The sequence below is a fragment of the Schistocerca gregaria genome, chromosome 3, assembly GCF_023897955.1.
Source record: "Schistocerca gregaria isolate iqSchGreg1 chromosome 3, iqSchGreg1.2, whole genome shotgun sequence".
NCBI lineage: Eukaryota > Metazoa > Arthropoda > Insecta > Orthoptera > Acrididae > Schistocerca > Schistocerca gregaria.
In genome coordinates, this window is record NC_064922.1 from 331,765,026 (window position 1) to 331,786,584 (window position 21,559).

The window sequence follows — 21,559 nt, forward strand, 5'->3', positions numbered from 1 at the left end:
TATCCCGTTAATAGTCACGTTCTTCAAAGAGCCTCCGTCTCAACTGCTGGTCTCCAGGCACCACTGAGATAGTAACCTCCATATCTGTTGACAGGAGGCACACTTTTCTCAAGGCGGAAAGTCATTTACTGACGAAAACGATGATGATTGTCTTCGAAATCTCAAGTTATAATTTCGATGTGACGCGGTGTGAGGAAGGAGAAGATATTATACAAAGTACTGTGTTGTGCAAATTACTCTTCGAGCTGAGGACAGCTTTACCACGGAAATGTTGAAACGTTCCTTTCGTACGTGCCTCGGAACTTCAGTGGCGTCGCTCGCAAACACGTTCGCAGCCGCATCCAGAATCTACACGCTCTTCGCTACGTGCAATGCGCTAGACAAACAATACGCAGATCTCCGCGGATTTACACTCCTGGAAATGGAAAAAAGAACACATTGACACCGGTGTGTCAGACCCACCATACTTGCTCCGGACACTGCGAGAGGGCTGTACAAGCAATGATCACACGCACGGCACAGCGGACACACCAGGAACCGCGGTGTTGGCAGTCGAATGGCGCTAGCTGCTCAGCATTTGTGCACCGCCGCCGTCAGTGTCAGCCAGTTTGCCGTGGCATACGGAGCTCCATCGCAGTCTTTAACACTGGTAGCATGCCGCGACAGCGTGGACGTGAACCGTATGTGCAGTTGACGGACTTTGAGCGAGGGCGTATAGTGGGCATACGGGAGACCGGGTGGACGTACCGCCGAATTGCTCAACACGTGGGGCGTGAGGTCTCCACAGTACATCGATGTTGTCGCCAGTTGTCGGCGGAAGGTGCACGTGCCCGTCGACCTGGGACCGGACGGCAGCGACGCACGGATGCACGCCAAGACCGTAGGATCCTACGCAGTGCCGTACGGTACCGCACCGCCACTTCCCAGCAAATTAGGGACACTGTTGCTCGTGGGGTATCGGCGAGGACCATTCGCAACCGTCTCCATGAAGCTGGGCTACGGTCCCGCACACCGTTAGGCCGTCTTCCGCTCACGCCCCAACATCGTGCAGCCCGTCTCCAGTGGTGTCGCGACAGGCGTGAATGGAGGGACGAATGAAGACGTGTCGGCTTCAGCGATGAGAGTCGCTTCTGCCTTGGTGCCAATGATGGTCGTATGCGTGTTTGGCGCCGTGCAGGCGAGCGCCACAATCAGGACTGCATACGACCGAGGCACACAGGGCCAACACCCGGCATCATGGTGTGGGGAGCGATCTCCTACACTGGCCGTACACCTCTGGTGATCGTCGAGGGGACACTGAATAGTGCACGGTACATCCAAACCGTCATCGAACCCATCGTTCTACCATTCCTAGACCGGCAAAGGAACTTGCAGTTCCAACAGGAGAATGTACGTCCGCATGCATCCCGTGCCACCCAACGTGCTCTAGAAGGTGTAGTCAACTACCCTGGCCAGCAAGATCTCCGGATCTGTCCCCCATTGAGCATGTTTGGGACTGGATGAAGCGTCGTCTCACGCGGTCTGCACGTCCAGCACGAACGCTGGTCCAACTGAGGCCCCAGGTGGAAATGGCATGGCAAGCCGTTCCACAGGACTACAGCCAGCATCTCTACGATCGTCTCCATTGGAGAATAGCAGCCTGCATTGCTGCGAAAGGTGGATATACACTGTACTAGTGCCGACATTGTGCATGCTCTGTTGCCTGTGTCTATGTGCCTGTGGTTCTGTCAGTGTGATCATGTGATGTACCTGACCCCAGGAATGTGTCAATAAAGTTTCTCCTTCCTGGGACAATGAATTCACGGTGTTCTTATTTCAGTTTCCAGGAGTGTATATCTGTATCCATACTATCTCTCTATCTATATCCGGATCCCGCTCCAGCTACTGCCGGGTCTCGGTGCTGACGAGTCCTCTCCATTTGGCTCGGTCCTCCCACCGCTTTTCTTCCTCCACTTGCTGCCAGGTCACACCTCCCCCTTCCACAGATATTCTGACTCCCATTTTCATCTTGTTCTTGGGCGCCCTGTAGGTCTTTTTCCATCCATCTTTTTCCAATTGAAAAATGGCTCTGAGCACTACGGGACTTAACATCTGAGGTCATCAGTCCCCTAGAATTTAGAACTACTTCAACCTAACTCTCCTAAGGACATCACACACATCGATGCCCGAGGCAGAATTCGAACTTGCGACCGTAGCGGTCGAGGGGATCCAGACTGTCCATCTTTAGTTCTTCCATAATATTGGGGAGTCTCTGCCCATGCATCCTCTTAACTTGTCCATACCATCTTAATCTCTTTTTTTTCGTTTTCTTCTCTCATACTTTCTTGTTTAAGGTCCTTTCTAATATCTACATTCCTTACTCTGTCCATTGTTGTTGTTCCCTTAACTGCTCTGAGAAATTTCATTTCCCCTGCTTGAAGTCTGCTCCAGTCCCTTTCTGTCATTGTCTATGTTCCTCCACCATAGGTGACAATACTAATATTATAAATTCGAAGCTATCTCTGTTGCTCTTATACGACAAAACAGCTGAACCGATTTTGATTAAATTTGATATGGAAATAGCTTGAAAGCTGAGGAAGAACATAGGCTGCTTCAGAAAGGGTGTGGTACAACATATTCGTTGATTTGAATCATATAACGCTAAATATGGAATAAGAATTACTCTTCGAAAAAGCTATTTGCTCTTAGACTTTATAACTTTATCGTATTTGATGAAAATGCATTTATTGTTTGATATGTTCTGTATAATACGATTCAACATAATGGATACAGTGCTTATGCAATTCTTTACGTGTATAATCCATACTTCCATATTAATATCAGTGAAAGTCCGGTGCACGTTAACCACTTAGCATTTCACGTTTGTTCTAGCTTTGGATACACGTAGACTAATGCTTTGCCTGAACAAGTCGTGGTCATGTGCTCACCTTTGTAACTCTGAATGTACATGTATTGTCCTCATCATCATTTTATCATCATCGATGCGCGGGCCACAGAAGTGACGTCAAATAGAGGGACTTGCGCTAGGCTCCCGGGAGGAACTGGTAAGACTTTTCTTTTAAATTTTCTCTTAGCCCTAATTCGTAAAAATAAAAAAAGTGCCACTGCAGTAGCCTTCTCTGGAATAGCTGACACGCTGCTCAGTGGTGACCGAACGGCTGCCGTTGAACTTAGCTCACGTAGACATACCTATTTGTAACATCATTAAAGTAGCGATGTTGGATGGATGCTCCAGCAATGTAAGCTGTTGGTTTTGGACGAATGTACAACGTCTTGACAGACTCTGCTAGTAACAATTAAAGACACACCCCCAGATGAAGTAAACGCATGTTTAAAGGAGGCTAAAATCATATGGTAACGTTAAAAAAATTATGTTAACAACAAATAAGCCCATGTAACCGCACAGTGACACAGAATCTGCACAATATACCTGGCTTCTCTGAAAATCGGGAAAGATCATATTGATACAGATCTCAAAGGAACGATTACATTTCATCGTGAATTCTGTGTAATATTGTTCACAGTACGAACAAGTTTTTCCTAAACTGCAAGCAAATATGGGAAATAACGAATGGCTGTGTGAAAGGGCAATTATGACACTGACTAATGAATTGATAGGACAGCTAAAGAAAAAATTTGTCACAAGTAGAAGCAGATGTAAACTATTTCTCTGTCGATAACACACACACACTGAACAAGACTCCTCTTACCATAAAGGTTTCTTAACTCTTCCGAATTGTCAGCAGTGCCTTCTCATAAGCTGAAGTTAAAGGTCGGTGTTCTGGGGTAATCTTAATGAGAAATCTTGATGCGACTAGAATGTGTAGCTGTACCCGCTTATGAATTACACATCTGAGCCAAAATAGTGTCAGAGCTAATGTAACTAGTGGCTCAGCTAGAGGAAAAAGTCTTTGATTCCACGAATATCAATTATACCGACAAATTTGGCTTTTAGGTTTAAAAGATCGCAATTTCCGCTAAAAATTGCTTTTGGAACGACCATAAATGAAGCCCAAGGAGACGCGCTCAAAGTTTCCGGTGCGCTTTTAGAAAAGGTCTGTTTTTTTTCTCGTGGACACCTCTGTGGCGTGCTCACGTTCATCCAGCGCACAAAATCTCTACGTCCTTGCACAAGGCAAGACCAAAAACATTTTTGATCAGTCGGTGTTCAGATCTTGAAATAAATAAATAAATAATAATAACTTGAATTAAATAACTGACTTTTGTAGTTTTTAATATTTTTAACTACATTTCGACACAATGCCAAAAAACAAAAATACACTCATTATGTACCTATATACAATCACCATAAACATTTATTCATACACACATACAAATCGACTCTACTGCACACCCAGATATTTATTAACTACTAGCATATTTCCTCACCGCCACTCATTATAACAAAATTATTGATCTGCGAACGAAGCTGTGTGTAACAGGTAGTGTAGTGTACAATTATTTTTTAGTTTTATTTAAAATACCTTCTTATGCTGTGTGCTCGGTGTAACTGTCTGCAAAAAGAACAAATTCCATTGTATTTGCATTAGATGTAAGGTACTACGTATTTCTGAGAAACAATACAGTACCTAATATTGAACCTTGTGGAACTTTAGTAACATTGCCTTCCTTGTCCGTGTTTATTGATTTAAGTAGTATGAAGAGATTTCTTAGTAGAGCATCAATTTAATGAAACCTGTTTTTTCCACATAACCGTTATGATTTTGCACAGTGAAACCGTTATTATTTTGCACAGTGAGAAGAATCTTCAACTTTTGTAGTCCTGCCTTCCTCAGTTGCGTGTAAGATTACGGTATATTGTTAATTATTACTTGTTGGTGGTGTAACTACAAGTGGATGAAACACAATTTTCGTGCCATACGTGTTACGCCCTTATTCTCTGCAATGCGTCTTCGTTAGCTTTGAATGTTTACATACTTTTACTGTTTAGACTACATTTTGGGACAATGTATTATATAGGTTATAAACATTTCTGGTGGTTGGTTTTTGTATGACGCAGTAATATTCTAAATGCTACTTCCAGGTTCCGTATACCACTTTCTACATATTGCGTTTTAGTTTCGTTTTTGGCGCTGTTCTTCTTCTTATAACTGCCATTTGGGTTTTTGTTTTCCGTACTTCACAGCATTAGAAACTGAACACATGTTCTGATGCTATGTTTTGGTTTGTGCTGCCGACTGTCTGATGTTATTCCCAGACATCAAACGTTATTGCCAACTTTTGAGTGATATCTACATTCTAATTGTGTATGCATGCATGTGCGCCGCTTTCGTGTGTGTGTGTGTGTGTGTGTGTGTGTGTGTGTGTGTGCGTGCGTGCGTAATGGTATTTGTTTTGGCGCTTTCTTTTGAGTGTATATACAGGGAGCGTTTGAAAAGTCAGTGCCAAAATATAAACTATCCAAGTCTGGAGAATAGGGGGGATGTGAAACGAGTTGGAATCCTATTTCCATTAATTATGCGACCATAACTGCAGAGCTGTCTACTGGTGCACTGTCGTGATGGAAAAGGACTTTTTGCGGTCCAATCGCCAGCGTTTTTCTTGCAGCTCGATTTTCAAACGGTCGAGTAACGATGACTAATATGCACCTGTAATAGTTTTACCCTTTTCCAGATAGTCGATGAGGATTATCCTTTGCAAATCCCCAAAGCCAGTCACCATATCCTTTCCAGCCCAAGGAATGGTCTTCGCCTTTTTTGGTGCCGATTCTCCCTTGGTAACATACTGTGCAGATTTTGTTTGGTCTCAGGAATATGGTAATGTATCCATGTTTCATGCACAGTCACGAGACGACGCTTTAAGTCCTGCTGATTCTTCCTAAACAGCTCCAAACCATCCTTGCAACACTTCGCACGATTCCGTTTTTGGTCAAGCGTGAGCAATCGCGGAACCCATCTTGCGGATAGCTTTCTCATGTCCAAATGTTTATGCAAAATATGATGTACCCGTTCATTCAAGATGCCCACAGCACTAGCAACCTCACGCACCTTAAGTCTTCTGTCATCCGTCACCATATCATGGATTTTATCAGTGATTTCTGGAATCGTAAGCTCCACGGAGGGTCCAGAACGTTCAGCATCATTTGGGCCCATTGGCCACTCCGAAAATTTTGAAACCACTTATAAACTGTTCTAATCGAAGGTGCAGAGTCACCGTAATGTTGATCAAGCTTCTGTTTAGTCTCTTGAGGCGTTTTGCCTTTCATAAAGTAATGTTTAATCACCACACGAAATTATTTTTCGTCAATTTCTCGACAATCACTCGACTTCCTTGATTCACACGAATGCCAAACACAAAGAAATAGACCAATATGGCTGAATCTTGGGATGCGTTCTTCCCAAAGATGCTGCTAACTAAACATGACCTCGATGGGCTTCGGTGGTGCCATCTCTCGAACTTTGCATGGACTTTTCAAACGCCTCTCGTTAACTTGTTGCCAGCCATGTGGAAGTCGTAGGATACTGTTAGCAGTACCAGTTGTGCTGACAATTCGAGCGGCGCGGTCTATTGCCCGATGAATTTGTAGCAGTTCTGAAGCCGTGAAATTTTTCCTTTAGTTTAGAAATCGAGTTGAACTTACGAGGGCTTAAGTCAGTGGAGTGCAGTAGGTGGTATCTCACTTAGCAACCCCATCAGTCAAACAAATCAGTAACAGCTTACACTGTACGTGCGATAAAACCACGTTCAAACTCATGTAAATCTTGATAACCTGCTATGGTATTAGTAGCAGAAAGTCTAACAACTGCGTCAGATACTTGCTGTCTCGCCGGCCGGGCTGCATGTCTGGAATCGCTCGACCGCTACGGTCGCAGGTTCAAATCCTGCCTCGGGCATGGCTGTTTGTGATGTTCTTAGGTTAGTTAGGTTTAAGTAGTCGTACGTTCTAGGGGACTGATGACGTCAGATGTTAAGTCCCATAGAGCTCAGAGCCATTTTGTGTGTGCGTGCGTGCGTGCGTTTAAAAAACGATACAAAGAAAGCATTAGGTGTTGGAAGTACGAAACAAACCATTCCACTTTTGCAGAACACTTAAAACACCATAACCACCATCCTACAAATATGGAACATGATATGAAAGAAAGGTGAATGAAAAACGATGATAAATAATATGCAGCAAAACACACACACATGCTTGTATACACAATCGAAAGTTGGGAATAACATTTGATCTTTGGCAATAAGATTCGACAGTCAGCAACACAAACCAAACATAGCATCAAAACAAGTGTTCAGTTCCTAGTGCTGTGAAGTGTGGAAAAGAAAAAAGCAAATGGGAGTTATAAGAAGAACAGTGTCAGAAACGGAACCAAAACGCAATATGCAGAAAATCACGGAACGTGTAAGCGAAATATAAAATATTAGTACGCCACTGAAGGTCCTCCCGGTTGGCCGTGCGGTCTAACACACGGCTTTCCGGGCGGGAAGGAGCGCCTGGTCCCCGGCACGAATCCGCCCGGCGAATTTGTGTCGAGGTCCGGTGTACCGGCCAGTCTGTGGATGGTTTTTAGGCAGTTTTCCATCTGCCTCGGCGAATGAGGGCTGGTTCCCCTTATTCCGCCTCAGTTGCACTAAGTCGGCGATTGCTGCGCAAACAAGTTCTCCACGTATGCGTACACCACCATTACTCTACCACGCAAACATAGGGGTTACACTCGTCTGGTGTGCGACATTCCCTGGGGGGTTCACACCGGGGGCCGAACCGCACAATAACCCTGGGTTCGGTGTGAGGCAGTGGAGGGGTGAAGTGGACTACGTTAGTCGTCGTGGGGTTGTGGACCACTGCGGCTGAGGCGGGGACGGAGCCTCTCCGTCGTTTCTCGGTCCCCGGGTAACATACAATACAATACATACAAAGCGCCACTGAAAAACCAACCACCAGAACTGTTTATAATCTATAAATACACTTCCAAAATGTAAACCAAACAGTAAATATACACTCCTGGAAATTGAAATAAGAACACCGTGAATTCATTGTCCCAGGAAGGGGAAACTTTATTGACACATTCCTGGGGTCAGATACATCACATGATCACACTCACAGAACCACAGGCACATAGACACAGGCAACACAGTTGCACAATGTCGGCACTAGTACAGTGTATATCCACCTTTCGCAGCAATTCAGGCTGCTATTCTCCCATGGAGACAATCGTAGAGATGATGGATGTAGTCCTGTGGAACGGCTTGCCATGCCATTTCCACCTGGCGCCTCAGTTGGACCAGCGTTCGTGCTGGACGTGCAGACCGCTTGAGGCGCCGCTTCATCCAGTCCCAAACATGCTCAATGGGGGACAGATCCGGAGATCTTGCTGGCCAGGGTACTTGACTTACACCTTCTAGAGCACGTTGGGTGGCACGGGATACATGCGGACGTACATTGTCCTGTTGGAACTGCAAGTTCCCTTGCCGGTCTAGGAATGGTAGAACGATGGGTTCGATGACGGTTTGGATGTACCGTACACTATTCAGTGTCCCCTCGACGATCACCAGAGGTGTACGGCCAGTGTACGAGATCGCTCCCCACACCATGATGCCGGGTGTTGGCCCTGTGTGCCTCGGTCGTATGCAGTCCTGATTGTGGCGCACACTTGCACGGCGCCAAACACGCATACGACCATCATTGGCACCAAGGCAGAAGCGACTCTCTTCGTTGAAGACGACACGTCTCCATTCGTCCCTCCATTCACGCCTGTCGCGACACCACTGGAGGCGGGCTGCACGATGTTGGGGCGTGAGCGGAAGACGGCCTAACGGTGTGCGGGGCCGTAGCCCAGCTTCATGGAGACGGTTGCGAATGGTCCTATCCGATACCCCAGGAGCTACAGTGTCCCTGATTTGCTGGGAAGTGGCGGTGCGGTCCCGTACGGCACTGCGTAGGATCCTACGGTCTTGGCGTGCATCCGTGCGTCGCTGCCGTCCGGTCCCAGGTCGACGGGCACGTGCACCTTCCGCCGACAACTGGCGACAACATCGATGTACTGTGGAGACCTCACGCCCCACGTGTTGAGCAATTCGGCGGTAGGTCCACCCGGCCTCCCGCATGCCCACTATACGCCCTCGCTCAAAGTCCGTCAACTGCACATACGGTTCACGTCCACGCTTTCGCGGCATGCTACCAGTGTTAAAGACTGCGATGGAGCTCCGTATGCCACGGCAAACTGGCTGACACTGACGGCGGCGGTGCACAAATGCTGCGCAGCTAGCGCCATTCGACGGCCAACACCACGGTTCCTGGTGTGTCCGTTGTGCCGTGCGTGTGATCATTTCTTGTACAGCCCTCTCGCAGTGTCCGGAGCAAGTATGGTGGGTCTGACACACCGGTGTCAATGTGTTCTTTTTTCCATTTCCAGGAGTGTATGTACATATTCCAAGCCACTGAAGACGGCTCCCAGAGAATAAAGGTGCAACGACTATGGCCCGATAATTGTGTTTCATTCAGTTGTAGTTAGACGGTCAACAAGTAAGAAAAACAACCGTAAGTGAATGTCCGTCGGTGGTGGTTTGGTCTTGAGCCGATACACAGTCTGCTTGGCGAGCGCGCAGCTGGGGCCGTCCAGTGACTGCAGCTGGCGCATCGGCGGCGTGTGCAGGTTGGGCGGCGGGCGGCAGCAAGGGGGAGGCGGCCAGTGGTGCTGGCTGGGCGCGCTGCGGCGCCGCCTGTGCGAGCTGGCGAACGCGCCGCTGCCGCAGGGCCACGCCGCCGGCTGGGAGGTGCTCGTCAGCGCCGCGCCCCTGGCCGCCGGGCCCGCCGACGCCGGCCAGGACCCGCTCACCGCCATGGAGGAAGGTGGGTGGGCAGGCCGGCTGGCGTGCTGCACACACACTGCCGTACTGAGCGTCGCTACAGCTTGAAACACTGCACACGCTAACTCAAGCCAACGATATTCTACGAGAGTTTTGTTTTCTTTTTTCAGTTAGTTTATTAGCACGCTATGTGTATCGCACACCGCTCGATAAAAAAAAAAAAGTACCACCCATAAGGGAAGACGGAAACAAATCAAAGGTCTTCAGAATGAGATTTTCACTCTGCAGCAGAGTCTTCGCTGATATGAAATTTCCAGGCAGATTAAAACTGTGTGGCGGACCAAGACTCGAACTCGGGACCTTTGCCTTTCGCGGTCAAGTGCTCTACCAACTTTTTTAAAAAAAATATTTCTTTGCTATATTTGGTCGTGCTGGACATCGTATGACATCTGTTGCACTTCGTTGTTGATCCTTTCACTCAGTTTTTTTATTACAGAGACCAACCAGCTCTCTGACCGTCTCTGTCAGAACACGTTGAGCTACCGTGCCGGCAACTGAGCTACCCAAGCACGACTCACGCCCCGTCCTCACAGCTTTACTTCCGCCAGTACCTCGTCTCCTACTTTCCAAGCTAAACAGAAGCTCTCCTGCGAACCTTGCAGAACTAGCACTCCCAGAAGAAACTATATGGCGCGGAGACGTGGCTTAGCCACAGCCTGGGCGATGTTTCCACAATGAGAAGTTCGCAGGAGAGCTTCTGTGAAGTTTCGAAAGTGGGAGACGGTGGTCTCGCGGTTGTAGGCGCGCAGTCCGGAACCGTGCGACTGCTACGGTCGCAGGTTCGAATCCTGCCTCGGGCATGGATGTATGTTATGTCCTTAGGTTAGTTAGGTTTAAGTAGTTCTAAGTTCTAGGGGACTAATGACCACAGCAGTTGAGTCCCATAGTGCTCAGAGCCATGTGAACCATTTTTAAAAGTGGGAGACGAGGTACTGGCGGAAGTAAAGCTGTGAGGACGGGACGTGAGTCGTGCTTGGGTAGCTCAGTTGGTAGAGCACTTGCCCGCGAGAAGCAAAGGTCCCGAGTTCGAGTCTCGGTCCACTACACAGTTTTAATCTGCCAGGAAGTTTTTTATTTCATCTTTATTGAACGAAAATTGAGGATGTGTTAGATGACGATCAGTTTGGCTTTAGGAAAGGTAAAGGCACCAGAGAGGCCATATGTACAAGAGCCAAGAGGGAATAATAAGAGTGGACGACCATGAACGAAGTCGTCCGATTAAAAACGCTGTAAAACAGGGCCCCTACTGTTCAATTTGCACATTACAGAAGCACTCATGGAAATAGAAGGTTCAAGATTTTAATTAAAATTAGAGGTGAAAGCATATCAATTATACGATTTGCTGATGACATTGCTATCCCGAGTGAAAGTGAACAATTACATAATATGCTGAATGAAATTAACAATCAATTGAGTACAGGATATGGATTGAGAGTAAACAGAAAAAAGACGACAGTGATGAGAAGTAGTAGAAATGAGAACAGCGAGAATCTTAACATCAGAATTGGTGGTCAGGAAGTAGATGAAGTTAAGCAATTCTGCTACCTAGGCAGCAAAGTAACCAAAGACGGACGCAGCAAGGAAGACATCAAAAGCAGACCAACAATGGCAAAAAGGGCAATCCTGGCCAAGAGAAGTCTAGCAGTATCAAACATAGCCCTTAATTTAACGCCGGCCGGAGTGGCCGAGCGGTTCTAGGCGCTTCAGTCTGGAGCCGCACGACGGCTACGGTCGCAGGTTCGAATCCTGCCTCGGGCATGGATGTGTGTGATGTCCTTAGGTTAGTTAGGCTTAAGTAGTTCTAAGTTCTAGGGGACTGATGACCTTGGATGTTAAGTCCCATAGTGCTCAGAGCCATTTTGAACCTTGATTTGACGAAGAAATTTCTCAGAATATACATTTCGAGCACAGCACTGTATGGTAGTTAAACATGGACTGCGGAAAAACTGGAACAGAAGAGAATCGAAGCGTTTGAGATGTGGTGCCACAGACGAATGTTCAAAATTAGGTGGATTAATATAGTAAGGAATGACGAGGTTCTCCGCAGAATCGGGGAGGAAAGGAATATGTGGAAAACACTGGCACGGAGCAGGAACAGGATGATAGGACATTTGTTAAGACGTAGGAATGACTACCATGGTACTAGAGGGAGCTGTAGAGGGAAAAAATTGTTGAGGAAGACTGAGTACCCAGCAAATAATTGAGGACGTAGGTTGCAAGGGCTACTCTGACATGAACATGTTGGCACAGGAGAGGAATTCGTAGCGGTCTCATCAAACCAGTCAGAGGACTGATGACTCAAATGGCTCAAAGTTATTGTACCCTCTCCTGATGCAAGATGGCCCACAACCGTTTTAACTGGCCCCTGATTTCTTGGATTCTGGCACTGGGACGGAGATGACATTCGAACAGGTCCCACACATGTTCTGTCAGGGACAGGTCTAGGGATCTTGCTGTGTAGAAGAGTAGGCTACCTCAACATAGCACACCCAGTTCATGTTGGCAAGTGCCATGTTTGCAAGTCCATTCTCATGGTGAAAAATGACACTACAATACGCTCGCTTAGCAGTAACATCTGAGGATTCAGGATGTCCGTCATGCACCATCGTACCGTCAGAGATCCCTCAGTCTCTGCCAGTCGTGTAACCAATGGCACCCCATATCATGACGCCGGGTGATACGCCAGTATGGCGATGACGAATACACGCTTCCAATGTGCGTTCACCGCGATGTCGCCAAACACGGATGCAACCATCGTGATGCTATAAACAGAACCTGGATTCATCAGAAAGAAATGACGTTTTGCCATTCGTGCACCCAGGTTCGTCCTTGAGTACACCATCGCAGGCACTCCTGTCTGTGATGCAGCGTCAAGGAAAACCGCAGCTACGGTCTCCGAGCTGATAGTCCATGCTGCTGCTAACGTCGTCGAACTGTTCGTACAGATAATTGTTGTCTTGCAAACGTCCCCATCTGTTGACTCAGGGATCGAGACGTGGCTGCACGATCCGTTACAGGCATGAGGAAAAGATGCCTGTCATCTCGACTGCTAGTGATACGAGGCCGTTGGAATCCAGCACGGCGATCCGTATTGCGCACCTGAACCCACCGTTTCCATATTCTGCTAACAGTCATTGGATCTCGACCAACGCTAGCAGCAATTCGCGATATGATAAACCGCAATCACGATAGGCTACAATCCGACCTTTATCAAAGTCGGAAACGTGATGGTACGCATTTCTCCTCCTTACACGAGGCATCACAACAACGTTTCACCAGGCAACGCCGGTCAACTGCTGTTTGTGTATGAGAAATCGCTTGGAAACTTTCCTCCTGTCAGTACATTGTAGGTGCTGCCACCGGCGCCAACCTTGTGTGAATGCTCAGAAAAGCTAATCATTTCCATATCACAGCATCTTCTTCCTGTCCGTTAAATTTCGCATCTGTAGCATGTCATATTCGTGGTGTAGCAACTTTAATGGCCAGTAGTGTAGAAAGCAATATAAGAAGCAGGGAAGTGATCTCCGTGTGTGTTGCAGGTCTGCCGGAAGGCGTAGTCGGTGTCGGGTTCCGGGTGTTCCCGGTGCTGCTGAGGGTGCATCATTCGCTGGGAGACGGCGTGGCCCTGCTACATCTGCTGACGCACGCGCTCTCTGGTTCCCCACAGGTAGGGAACGCACAGCGAGCAGCGGAGATGTGTACAAAGGCTGTGTGATTATCTGAAGAAAGTAGTGTTTAAGAACCTCCAAGAGCTTCTCAATAAGTTTAGCATCAGCTAAACACTGCCGTTAAAAAAGGAATCCTGCGTCACTGAAACCGCCTGTTCTAGTACAGACAACAGTCAAATTCATTAATGTACAGGACGGTCAGAAACAATCTGAAAAGCCCGTAAGGGTGTTGCAAGGTAGGCTGGGTTGAGAAATACTTGTTAAGAAAGAATTCAGTGCCCGCATCTTGTGGTCGTGCGGTAGCGCTCTCGCTTCCCGCGCACGGCTTCCCCGGTTCGATTCCCGGCGGGGTCAGGGATTTTCTCTGCCTCGTGATGGCTGGGTGTTGTGTGTTGTCCTCAGGTTAATTATGTTTAAGTAGTTCTAAGTTCTAGGGGACTGATGACCATAGATGTTAAGTCCCATAGTACTCAGAGCCATTTGAACCAAAGAATTCAGTACGTTGCGCCATTTCTGAGTTAGTCAGCATTTAAGTTAGCAAATCATGCCGTTGCGATCGCAGATTCAAGGTGCCCGCCAGATACAGTTAAAGTCAGTCGTCCTCATGACATAGATCAGGGGTCCCCAACAAAATTTTCTCGTGGACTCTCTCATCGAGCATGATTGGTACCTTGCCATATGACAGTATCAAGCGCCTAAAAAAAGCCAAATTAAGGGTCTTTTTATACGTTTTCTATTTTTGGTACTTAGAAAAAACATTGACATATTCATTATTGAAAAAAATATTGAGCTTAAAACTTTTTCAATTTAGCCATCTTTATTATTGTTAAATTTTTATTACTGCTCAAAATCTTTGTCTTCAAATCGCTCAGTCTAATGGCATACAGCAGAACTATTTGCCTCTATCTAATTCTAGTTTTGCGCTAGAGTGTGCTAGTGTCAGTTGGCTCTAGGAAGACGCTAGACGCAGAAGTCAGCGTTCCCCAAAGCTCTGCTCATGCAGGAAGCGGCCAAAACAAAAAATCTGTTATCATACAAAATATATTTAATATATTTTTTATTCTAATAGCATCTTGCGGATCCCCCTGGTATAACTCGCGGACCACCTGTTGGGAACCACTGCATAGATGATAGCGCGCGAGACTGCTCAGCCCTTGGTTCGCGTTCGATCCTTACTAAAGTCCCATGTCCAATTTTTGTATCGTTTCTCTTGTTCTGCTTTAGAAGATCATACGGGGAGCCCATTTGGCGACACCGCCTCTGTCGAATACCTTGAATTTGCCAGGACAACTGCCTGACCGCCTAACTTCAATGCTAATTAACTCGGAAATGGCGAAACGTATCGTTTTTTATTAACACAACCTATCCTGTAAAACCCTTACAAGCTTTCCAGACTGTTCCTGAACGCCCTGTACACTCTCTGACAAGAAAGTGAAGCCTCCAGAAGAGGCAGAGTAAACGAAACAAAATTTCACCGGTTGAGACAATAAGTGATGTACTGCAGTGATTACGTTATGGGGTCATATTTACAAAGATCTCCTCAGTACGAACCCAGTTCTCAGTATGACGTTGGACCCGCTCCACCTAGGATGCGTAAAATGACTCTTTTAAAAAATAAAATCAATATTTATATATGTTTGGAGAGAGAGAGATTGATTTTTGATTGAGATTTTTACTTTAAGTCGTAACTGGTACCTGAATTTTCTGCCTCTTTGAATGATCAGCTTCTGCACCAGTTGTTGACGTATTGCAATTTGGAGGAAGCTATTGTTCTTTAAGGTTTAAAATACGACTATGTTAGTTAGTTGGCCGTATTGCGGATAGCTTTGAGCCCAAGTTTTCGTAGCTTTTCATACCTAACGGACCACTGTTGTAAGTAAGTATGATCAAACAGCAATCTGCTTTTCGTGAGAAAAGATAATTAAGAAATTATGAGAGGTTGTTACTTATTGAATGAAACCTATAGAGAATGCATTTCTTTTCCTGTATTTTAGTGAACTTTGTACACTTACAATTCTGTCGATTAATACAGGGCGACGACAGTGAAGTTCACCTCCTTTTCCAAAAATAAGATATTTTTATTCTTCACTTCCAGAAAATTTATATACATAAATGTTTGGCAACTCTTACACATACTTCACTCGGTTTTATCACTAAAATATCAATTTTCATTAAATATAACAATATGTTCTGAGCGACGGCCTAGCAACACGTCCTCTTTCCACAAGATACAGATTAACAGTCATTTTTTTTAATAAAATCAATTGTCTTTTTTTGTAGAGTCATTATTCAAAGATTCTCTAATACTACCGTTGCGGAGATTGCGCGCTAAAGAGTTTCTTGCTGTCCAGCTGCGCTTCACTTCACTTCAAGTACTTTTTGAATCACATTTACATTTTCGGTATTTACATACATTACTGAGATCCTCAGAATAAAATCAGGCACAAATTAGTTAAAGAAAAAAAAACAGTGAGGCACACATAACATTACAGATGCATGTAATGACTCTGTTGGGAAGAGTGTCACAAAGCTGATGTATCCTCTCTTGCTGGCCTGCAATTGGTCCTTAATATCTGGAACACTGTCAGTTTAAAATACGACTATGTTAGTTAGTTGGCCGTATTGCGGATAGCTTTGAGCCCAAGTTTTCGTAGCTTTTCATACCTAACGGACCACTGTTGTAAGTAAGTATGATCAAACAGCAATCTGCTTTTCGTGAGAAAAGATAATTAAGAAATTATGAGAGGTTGTTACTTATTGAATGAAACCTATAGAGAATGCATTTCTTTTCCTGTATTTTAGTGAACTTTGTACACTTACAATTCTGTCGATTAATACAGGGCGACGACAGTGAAGTTCACCTCCTTTTCCAAAAATAAGATATTTTTATTCTTCACTTCCAGAAAATTTATATACATAAATGTTTGGCAACTCTTACACATACTTCACTCGGTTTTATCACTAAAATATCAATTTTCATTAAATATAACAATATGTTCTGAGCGACGGCCTAGCAACACGTCCTCTTTCCACAAGATACAGATTAACAGTCATTTTTTTTTAATAAAATCAATTGTCTTTTTTTGTAGAGTCATTATTCAAAGATTCTCTAATACTACCGTTGCGGAGATTGCGCGCTAAAGAGTTTCTTGCTGTCCAGCTGCGCTTCACTTCACTTCAAGTACTTTTTGAATCACATTTACATTTTCGGTATTTACATACATTACTGAGATCCTCAGAATAAAATCAGGCACAAATTAGTTAAAGAAAAAAAAGCAGTGAGGCACACATAACATTACAGATGCATGTAATGACTCTGTTGGGAAGAGTGTCACAAAGCTGATGTATCCTCTCTTGCTGGCCTGCAATTGGTCCTTAATATCTGGAACACTGTCAGTGGAACGGAGTTGACGTCCAAGCTGGACCCACATACTCTCATGTCCAGATAAAACAGAACCCTTTTCAACGACTAAAGATAGGATGTTCATATTCACAGGACATGTACATTTGTACGAGAGCAATTCCAAAACTAAGGTCTCCTATTTTTTGTTAAGTACGTAAACCTGTTTATTTCTACAATGGTTTACATCAGTTTAGAGCTTGAACATTTAGCTATTTTTCGACATAATCACCATTTCTGCCGATGCATTTTTGTAGACGCTACGGCAGTTTTTGTGTGCCCATGTCATACCAGCTCGCTGACATGCTGTTCGGAAAGTTATGAACCTCTTTTTTACCTAGTCGTCGGAGCTGAATCGATTTCTGGCCAAATGTTCTTTTAACCTAGGGAACAGGTGATAGTCACTGGGCGCCAAGTCAGGACTATAGGGTGGGTGGGTGATTACGTTCCACTGAAACTGTTGCAGGAGAGCAACGATTTGAGGAGCGATGTGTGAGCGAGCGTTGTCATGGAGTAAGTGTACGCTCTTGCTCAACATTCCTGTTCTCCGGTTCTGAATTGCCCGTTTGAGTTTTTTTCGGAGTCTCACTGTACCTGTCACCTGCGGTCTCAGCGATTCAGCTCCGACTACGAAGGGGTTCATAACTTTCTAAACAGCGTGGCAGGAGCTGGTATGACATGGGCATACAAAAACTGCCACAGCGCCTACAAAAATGTATCGACATAAATGGTGATAATGTCGAAAAATAGCTGTATGTTAAAGCTGTAAACTGATGTAAACCATTGTAGGAATAGACATGTCTATGTACTTATAAAAAAATAGGAGACCTTACTTTTGGGATTAGCCTCGTATGTTCTGCAAAAATGATTTGTATTTGACCCGCGGCTTCAAGGTCAATATCGATATCGCGGCGCAACACCATCTACCGGTAAAATGTGTCTGCAGTTCTCGTTGTCGCTATAGACCGAAGTTAATGCATCAGTGTGCCTTACGCAGACTTGGAGGATGCCTCGCAGACAAGCGCGAACTGTATCATCGAGCCGGCTGGGTTGGCCGAGCGGTTCTAGGCGCTATAGTCTGGAACCGCGCGACCGCTGTGGTCGCAGGTTCGAATCCTGTCTCGAGCATGGATGTGTGTGATGTCCGTAGGTTAGTTAGGTTTAAGTAGTTAAGTCCCATAGTGCTGAGAGCCATTTGTACGTCGAATTAGTGAGTTTGAATGAGGTTGCGTTATTGGCATCAGAGAATGTGATGCGTATCTCTGGCAAATTGCTGCTGGCGTGGGACGAAGTGCGTCAGCAGTGCAACAGGTGTGTGCTGAATGGTTCACGGAAGGCTGTAAAACACAACGAGATAGGTCAGTAGCACCACCCACATAACCCACCCTTGAAGATCGACACGTCATCCGAATGGCATTGTAGTACAGATCTGCGTCCTCCTCGACTCTGGCGCAACAGTGGAACATATCGTACACTATCAGGGGATACAGTCCGTCGCCTTTTAGGACGGCATCGGTTGCGTGCAAGCCGTCCGCTTCTCCGCCTGCCTTTGATGAATGTGCAGAAAGATGCTAGATGGCAATTGTGTGTGGAACAACGTCACTGGGGACAGGAATGGCATTGGACAGTGTTTCTGGACGAATCCAGGTACTATTTGTTTCAAAATGATGGCCGCATGTTGATTCGCCCCAGACAGAGGGAGTGGAGTGGCATCAGTGACTCCAGTCGCAAGAGAAATACAACGCCAGTTTAAGGCCTTATGGTGTGGGGTGCTACTGGCACAACCACAAATCACAATTGGTGCGTGTCCAGGGCACTGCGACCTTTCTGACCTACGTGACCCGAATCCATGCCCTTTCTGCTCAACTCCTCAGACGTCATTTTTCAGCAAGACAATGCACTACCACACGAACATGTGTCACAGGATGTCAGTCTTTCACCAAATGGTTCAAATGGCTCTGAGCACTACGGGACTTAACATCTGAGGTCATCAGTCCCCTAGAACGTAGAACTACTTAAACCTAACTAACCTAAGAACATCACACACATCCATGTCCGAGGCAGGATTCGAACCTGCGACCGTAGCGGTCGCGCGGTTCCAGACTGAAGCGCCTAGAACCGCTCGTCCACTGCGGCCGGCCCGTTTGAGATCCCGAAGCATCTCCGTAACGCTTGCATGATTTTCGAGCCTACCGGTACAAAATGTAGCAGCCCGCATCTGAATTCCTTTGATATCTGCCTTTAATTCGACCGGGTGCAGATCACAAACACTCGAGCAGCACCGAAGAATAAGGATCACTAGCTTCCTCTAAGCGATTTCCTTCACAAATGAACCACACTTTCCTCAAATTCTCCCAATAAATCGAAATCGGCCATTCACCTTCCCTGTTACAATCCTCACATGCTCGTTCCATTTCGTAACGCTTTGCAACGCTACGCCCGAGCAGCAGCATGGGGTAACCGCGCGGTTGAGGCGACTTGCCACGTTTCGCGCGGCTCCTCCCGTCTGAGGTTAGAGTCCGCCCTCGGGCATGGCTGTGTGTGTTGTCCTTAGCGTAAGTTAGATTAAGTTAGATTAAGTAGTGTGGAAGCCTAGGGACCGATGACCGCAGCAATTTGGTCCCATAGCAACTTAGCACAGACAGACGCCCAGGTATTTAAAAGACGGCACACTACTACTGCTACATCCGAACATTACGGGTTTGTTTCTCGTACTCATCTGCATTAATTTACACGTAGCTGTCATACATGACAACAACTAAAAATTTTTCTAAGTCACCTTGCATCCATCTATAGCCATTCAACTTAGATACCTCCCCGTACACCACAGCATCATCAGCAAACACCCGCAGACTGCTACTCACCCTGTCCGCCCTGTAAAATTTTCTCTAGCCATTCGCCAGACCCAAATTTCCATCGGATTGCCACAAGCCTTGATCGGTATGAACGTTCTCCAGACATTGCCCAAACCCAAACTCCTCCATCGGATTGCCACAGAGCATAACGTGAGTCATCACTCCGCCTCACTCCCTTCCAGCCATCCACTGTATAATCTCATCCTTCTTTATACCACTTCAAGCATCACTTAGCAGACTACAGAAATGTGTGACCTACGAGGAGTTGCTCAACTGTTGTTCCTCATGGTTTTAAACTCCTTACACACCGTCATTGTGCTATCTATACTGGTGGTAGCTCTTTCGAAGTCGCAAATAATTCCTTCCGCTGATTTCATGTGATTTTTTTACTACCACACATCACATTGCTCGACGATCCCTACCTGAGCTGTGGTTGTTCCTTCACGTTTCCACTTCACAACCACATCGCCAACAGTCTACTGGGGCAGCTTTAGAAAGGTTGAAATGTCCCTGTTGGCTTTGCTACTCAGGTGACATCCGATGACTAGTCCACGTTCGGAATCACTGAGCCCTCCTGCTGTTACTCCTGGACTGTAGTTGGAGTCACGAGCGATGGGAGTCGAGTTTAGGCTTGTTCTGCGTATCTACGTCCCGCATTCTTCGACAACCAATGTGCTTTCAATACTGTTCTATTCTTCTTAGCCATTATGAGGATTAAGCGTGATCTTCATCGGAGGTGAGGGTATCATCTGGAGTGCCCCAGGGAAGTGTGGTAGGTCCGCTGTTGTTTTCTATCTACATTAATGATCTTTTGGATAGGGTAGATAGCAATGTGCGGCTGTTTGCTGATGATGCTGTAGTGTACGGGAAGATGTCGTCGTTGAGTGACTGTAGGAGGATACAAGATGACTTGGACAGGATTTGTGATTGGTGTAAAGAATGGCAGCCAACTCTAAATATAGATCAATGTAAATTAATGCAGATGATTAAGAAAAAGAATCCCGTAATGTTTGAATATTCCATTATTAGTGTAGCGCTTGACACAGTCACGTCGACTAAATATTTGGGCGTAACATTGCAGAGCGATATGAAGTGCGGCAAGCATGTAATGGCAGTTGTAAAGGAGACGGCTTACAGAACGCTGGTGCGACCTATTCTTGAGTACTGCTCGAGCGTTTGGGATCGTTATCAGGTCGGATTGAGGGAGGACATAGAAGCAATTCAGAGGCGGGCTGCTAGATTTGTTACTGGACTGTAGTTGGAGTCACGAGCGATGGGAGTCGAGTTTAGGCTTGTTCTGCGTATCTACGTCCCGCATTCTTCGACAACCAATGAGCTTTCAATACTGTTCTATTCTTCTTAGCCATTATGAGGATTAAGCGTGATCTTCATCGGAGGTGAGGGTATCATCTGGAGTGCCCCAGGGAAGTGTGGTAGGTCCGCTGTTGTTTTCTATCTACATTAATGATCTTTTGGATAGGGTAGATAGCAATGTGCGGCTGTTTGCTGATGATGCTGTAGTGTACGGGAAGATGTCGTCGTTGAGTGACTGTAGGAGGATACAAGATGACTTGGACAGGATTTGTGATTGGTGTAAAGAATGGCAGCCAACTCTAAATATAGATCAATGTAAATTAATGCAGATGATTAAGAAAAAGAATCCCGTAATGTTTGAATATTCCATTATTAGTGTAGCGCTTGACACAGTCACGTCGACTAAATATTTGGGCGTAACATTGCAGAGCGATATGAAGTGCGGCAAGCATGTAATGGCAGTTGTAAAGGAGACGGCTTACAGAACGCTGGTGCGA

At 45.9% G+C, this 21,559-nt stretch overlaps 1 protein-coding gene across 2 annotated transcripts in view; it reads left to right on the forward strand.

Moving 5' to 3' along the window:
* Positions 1-21,559, forward strand: part of LOC126354899 (uncharacterized) — a 147,549-nt gene that overhangs the window by 72,509 nt on the left and 53,481 nt on the right. For both annotated transcript variants that reach the window (XM_050004963.1, XM_050004964.1), the window contains exons 6-7: positions 9,612-9,808; positions 13,365-13,492. In XM_050004963.1, coding sequence (XP_049860920.1) covers positions 9,612-9,808; positions 13,365-13,492 — 325 coding nt within the window. The remainder of the gene's footprint in view (positions 1-9,611; positions 9,809-13,364; positions 13,493-21,559) is intronic.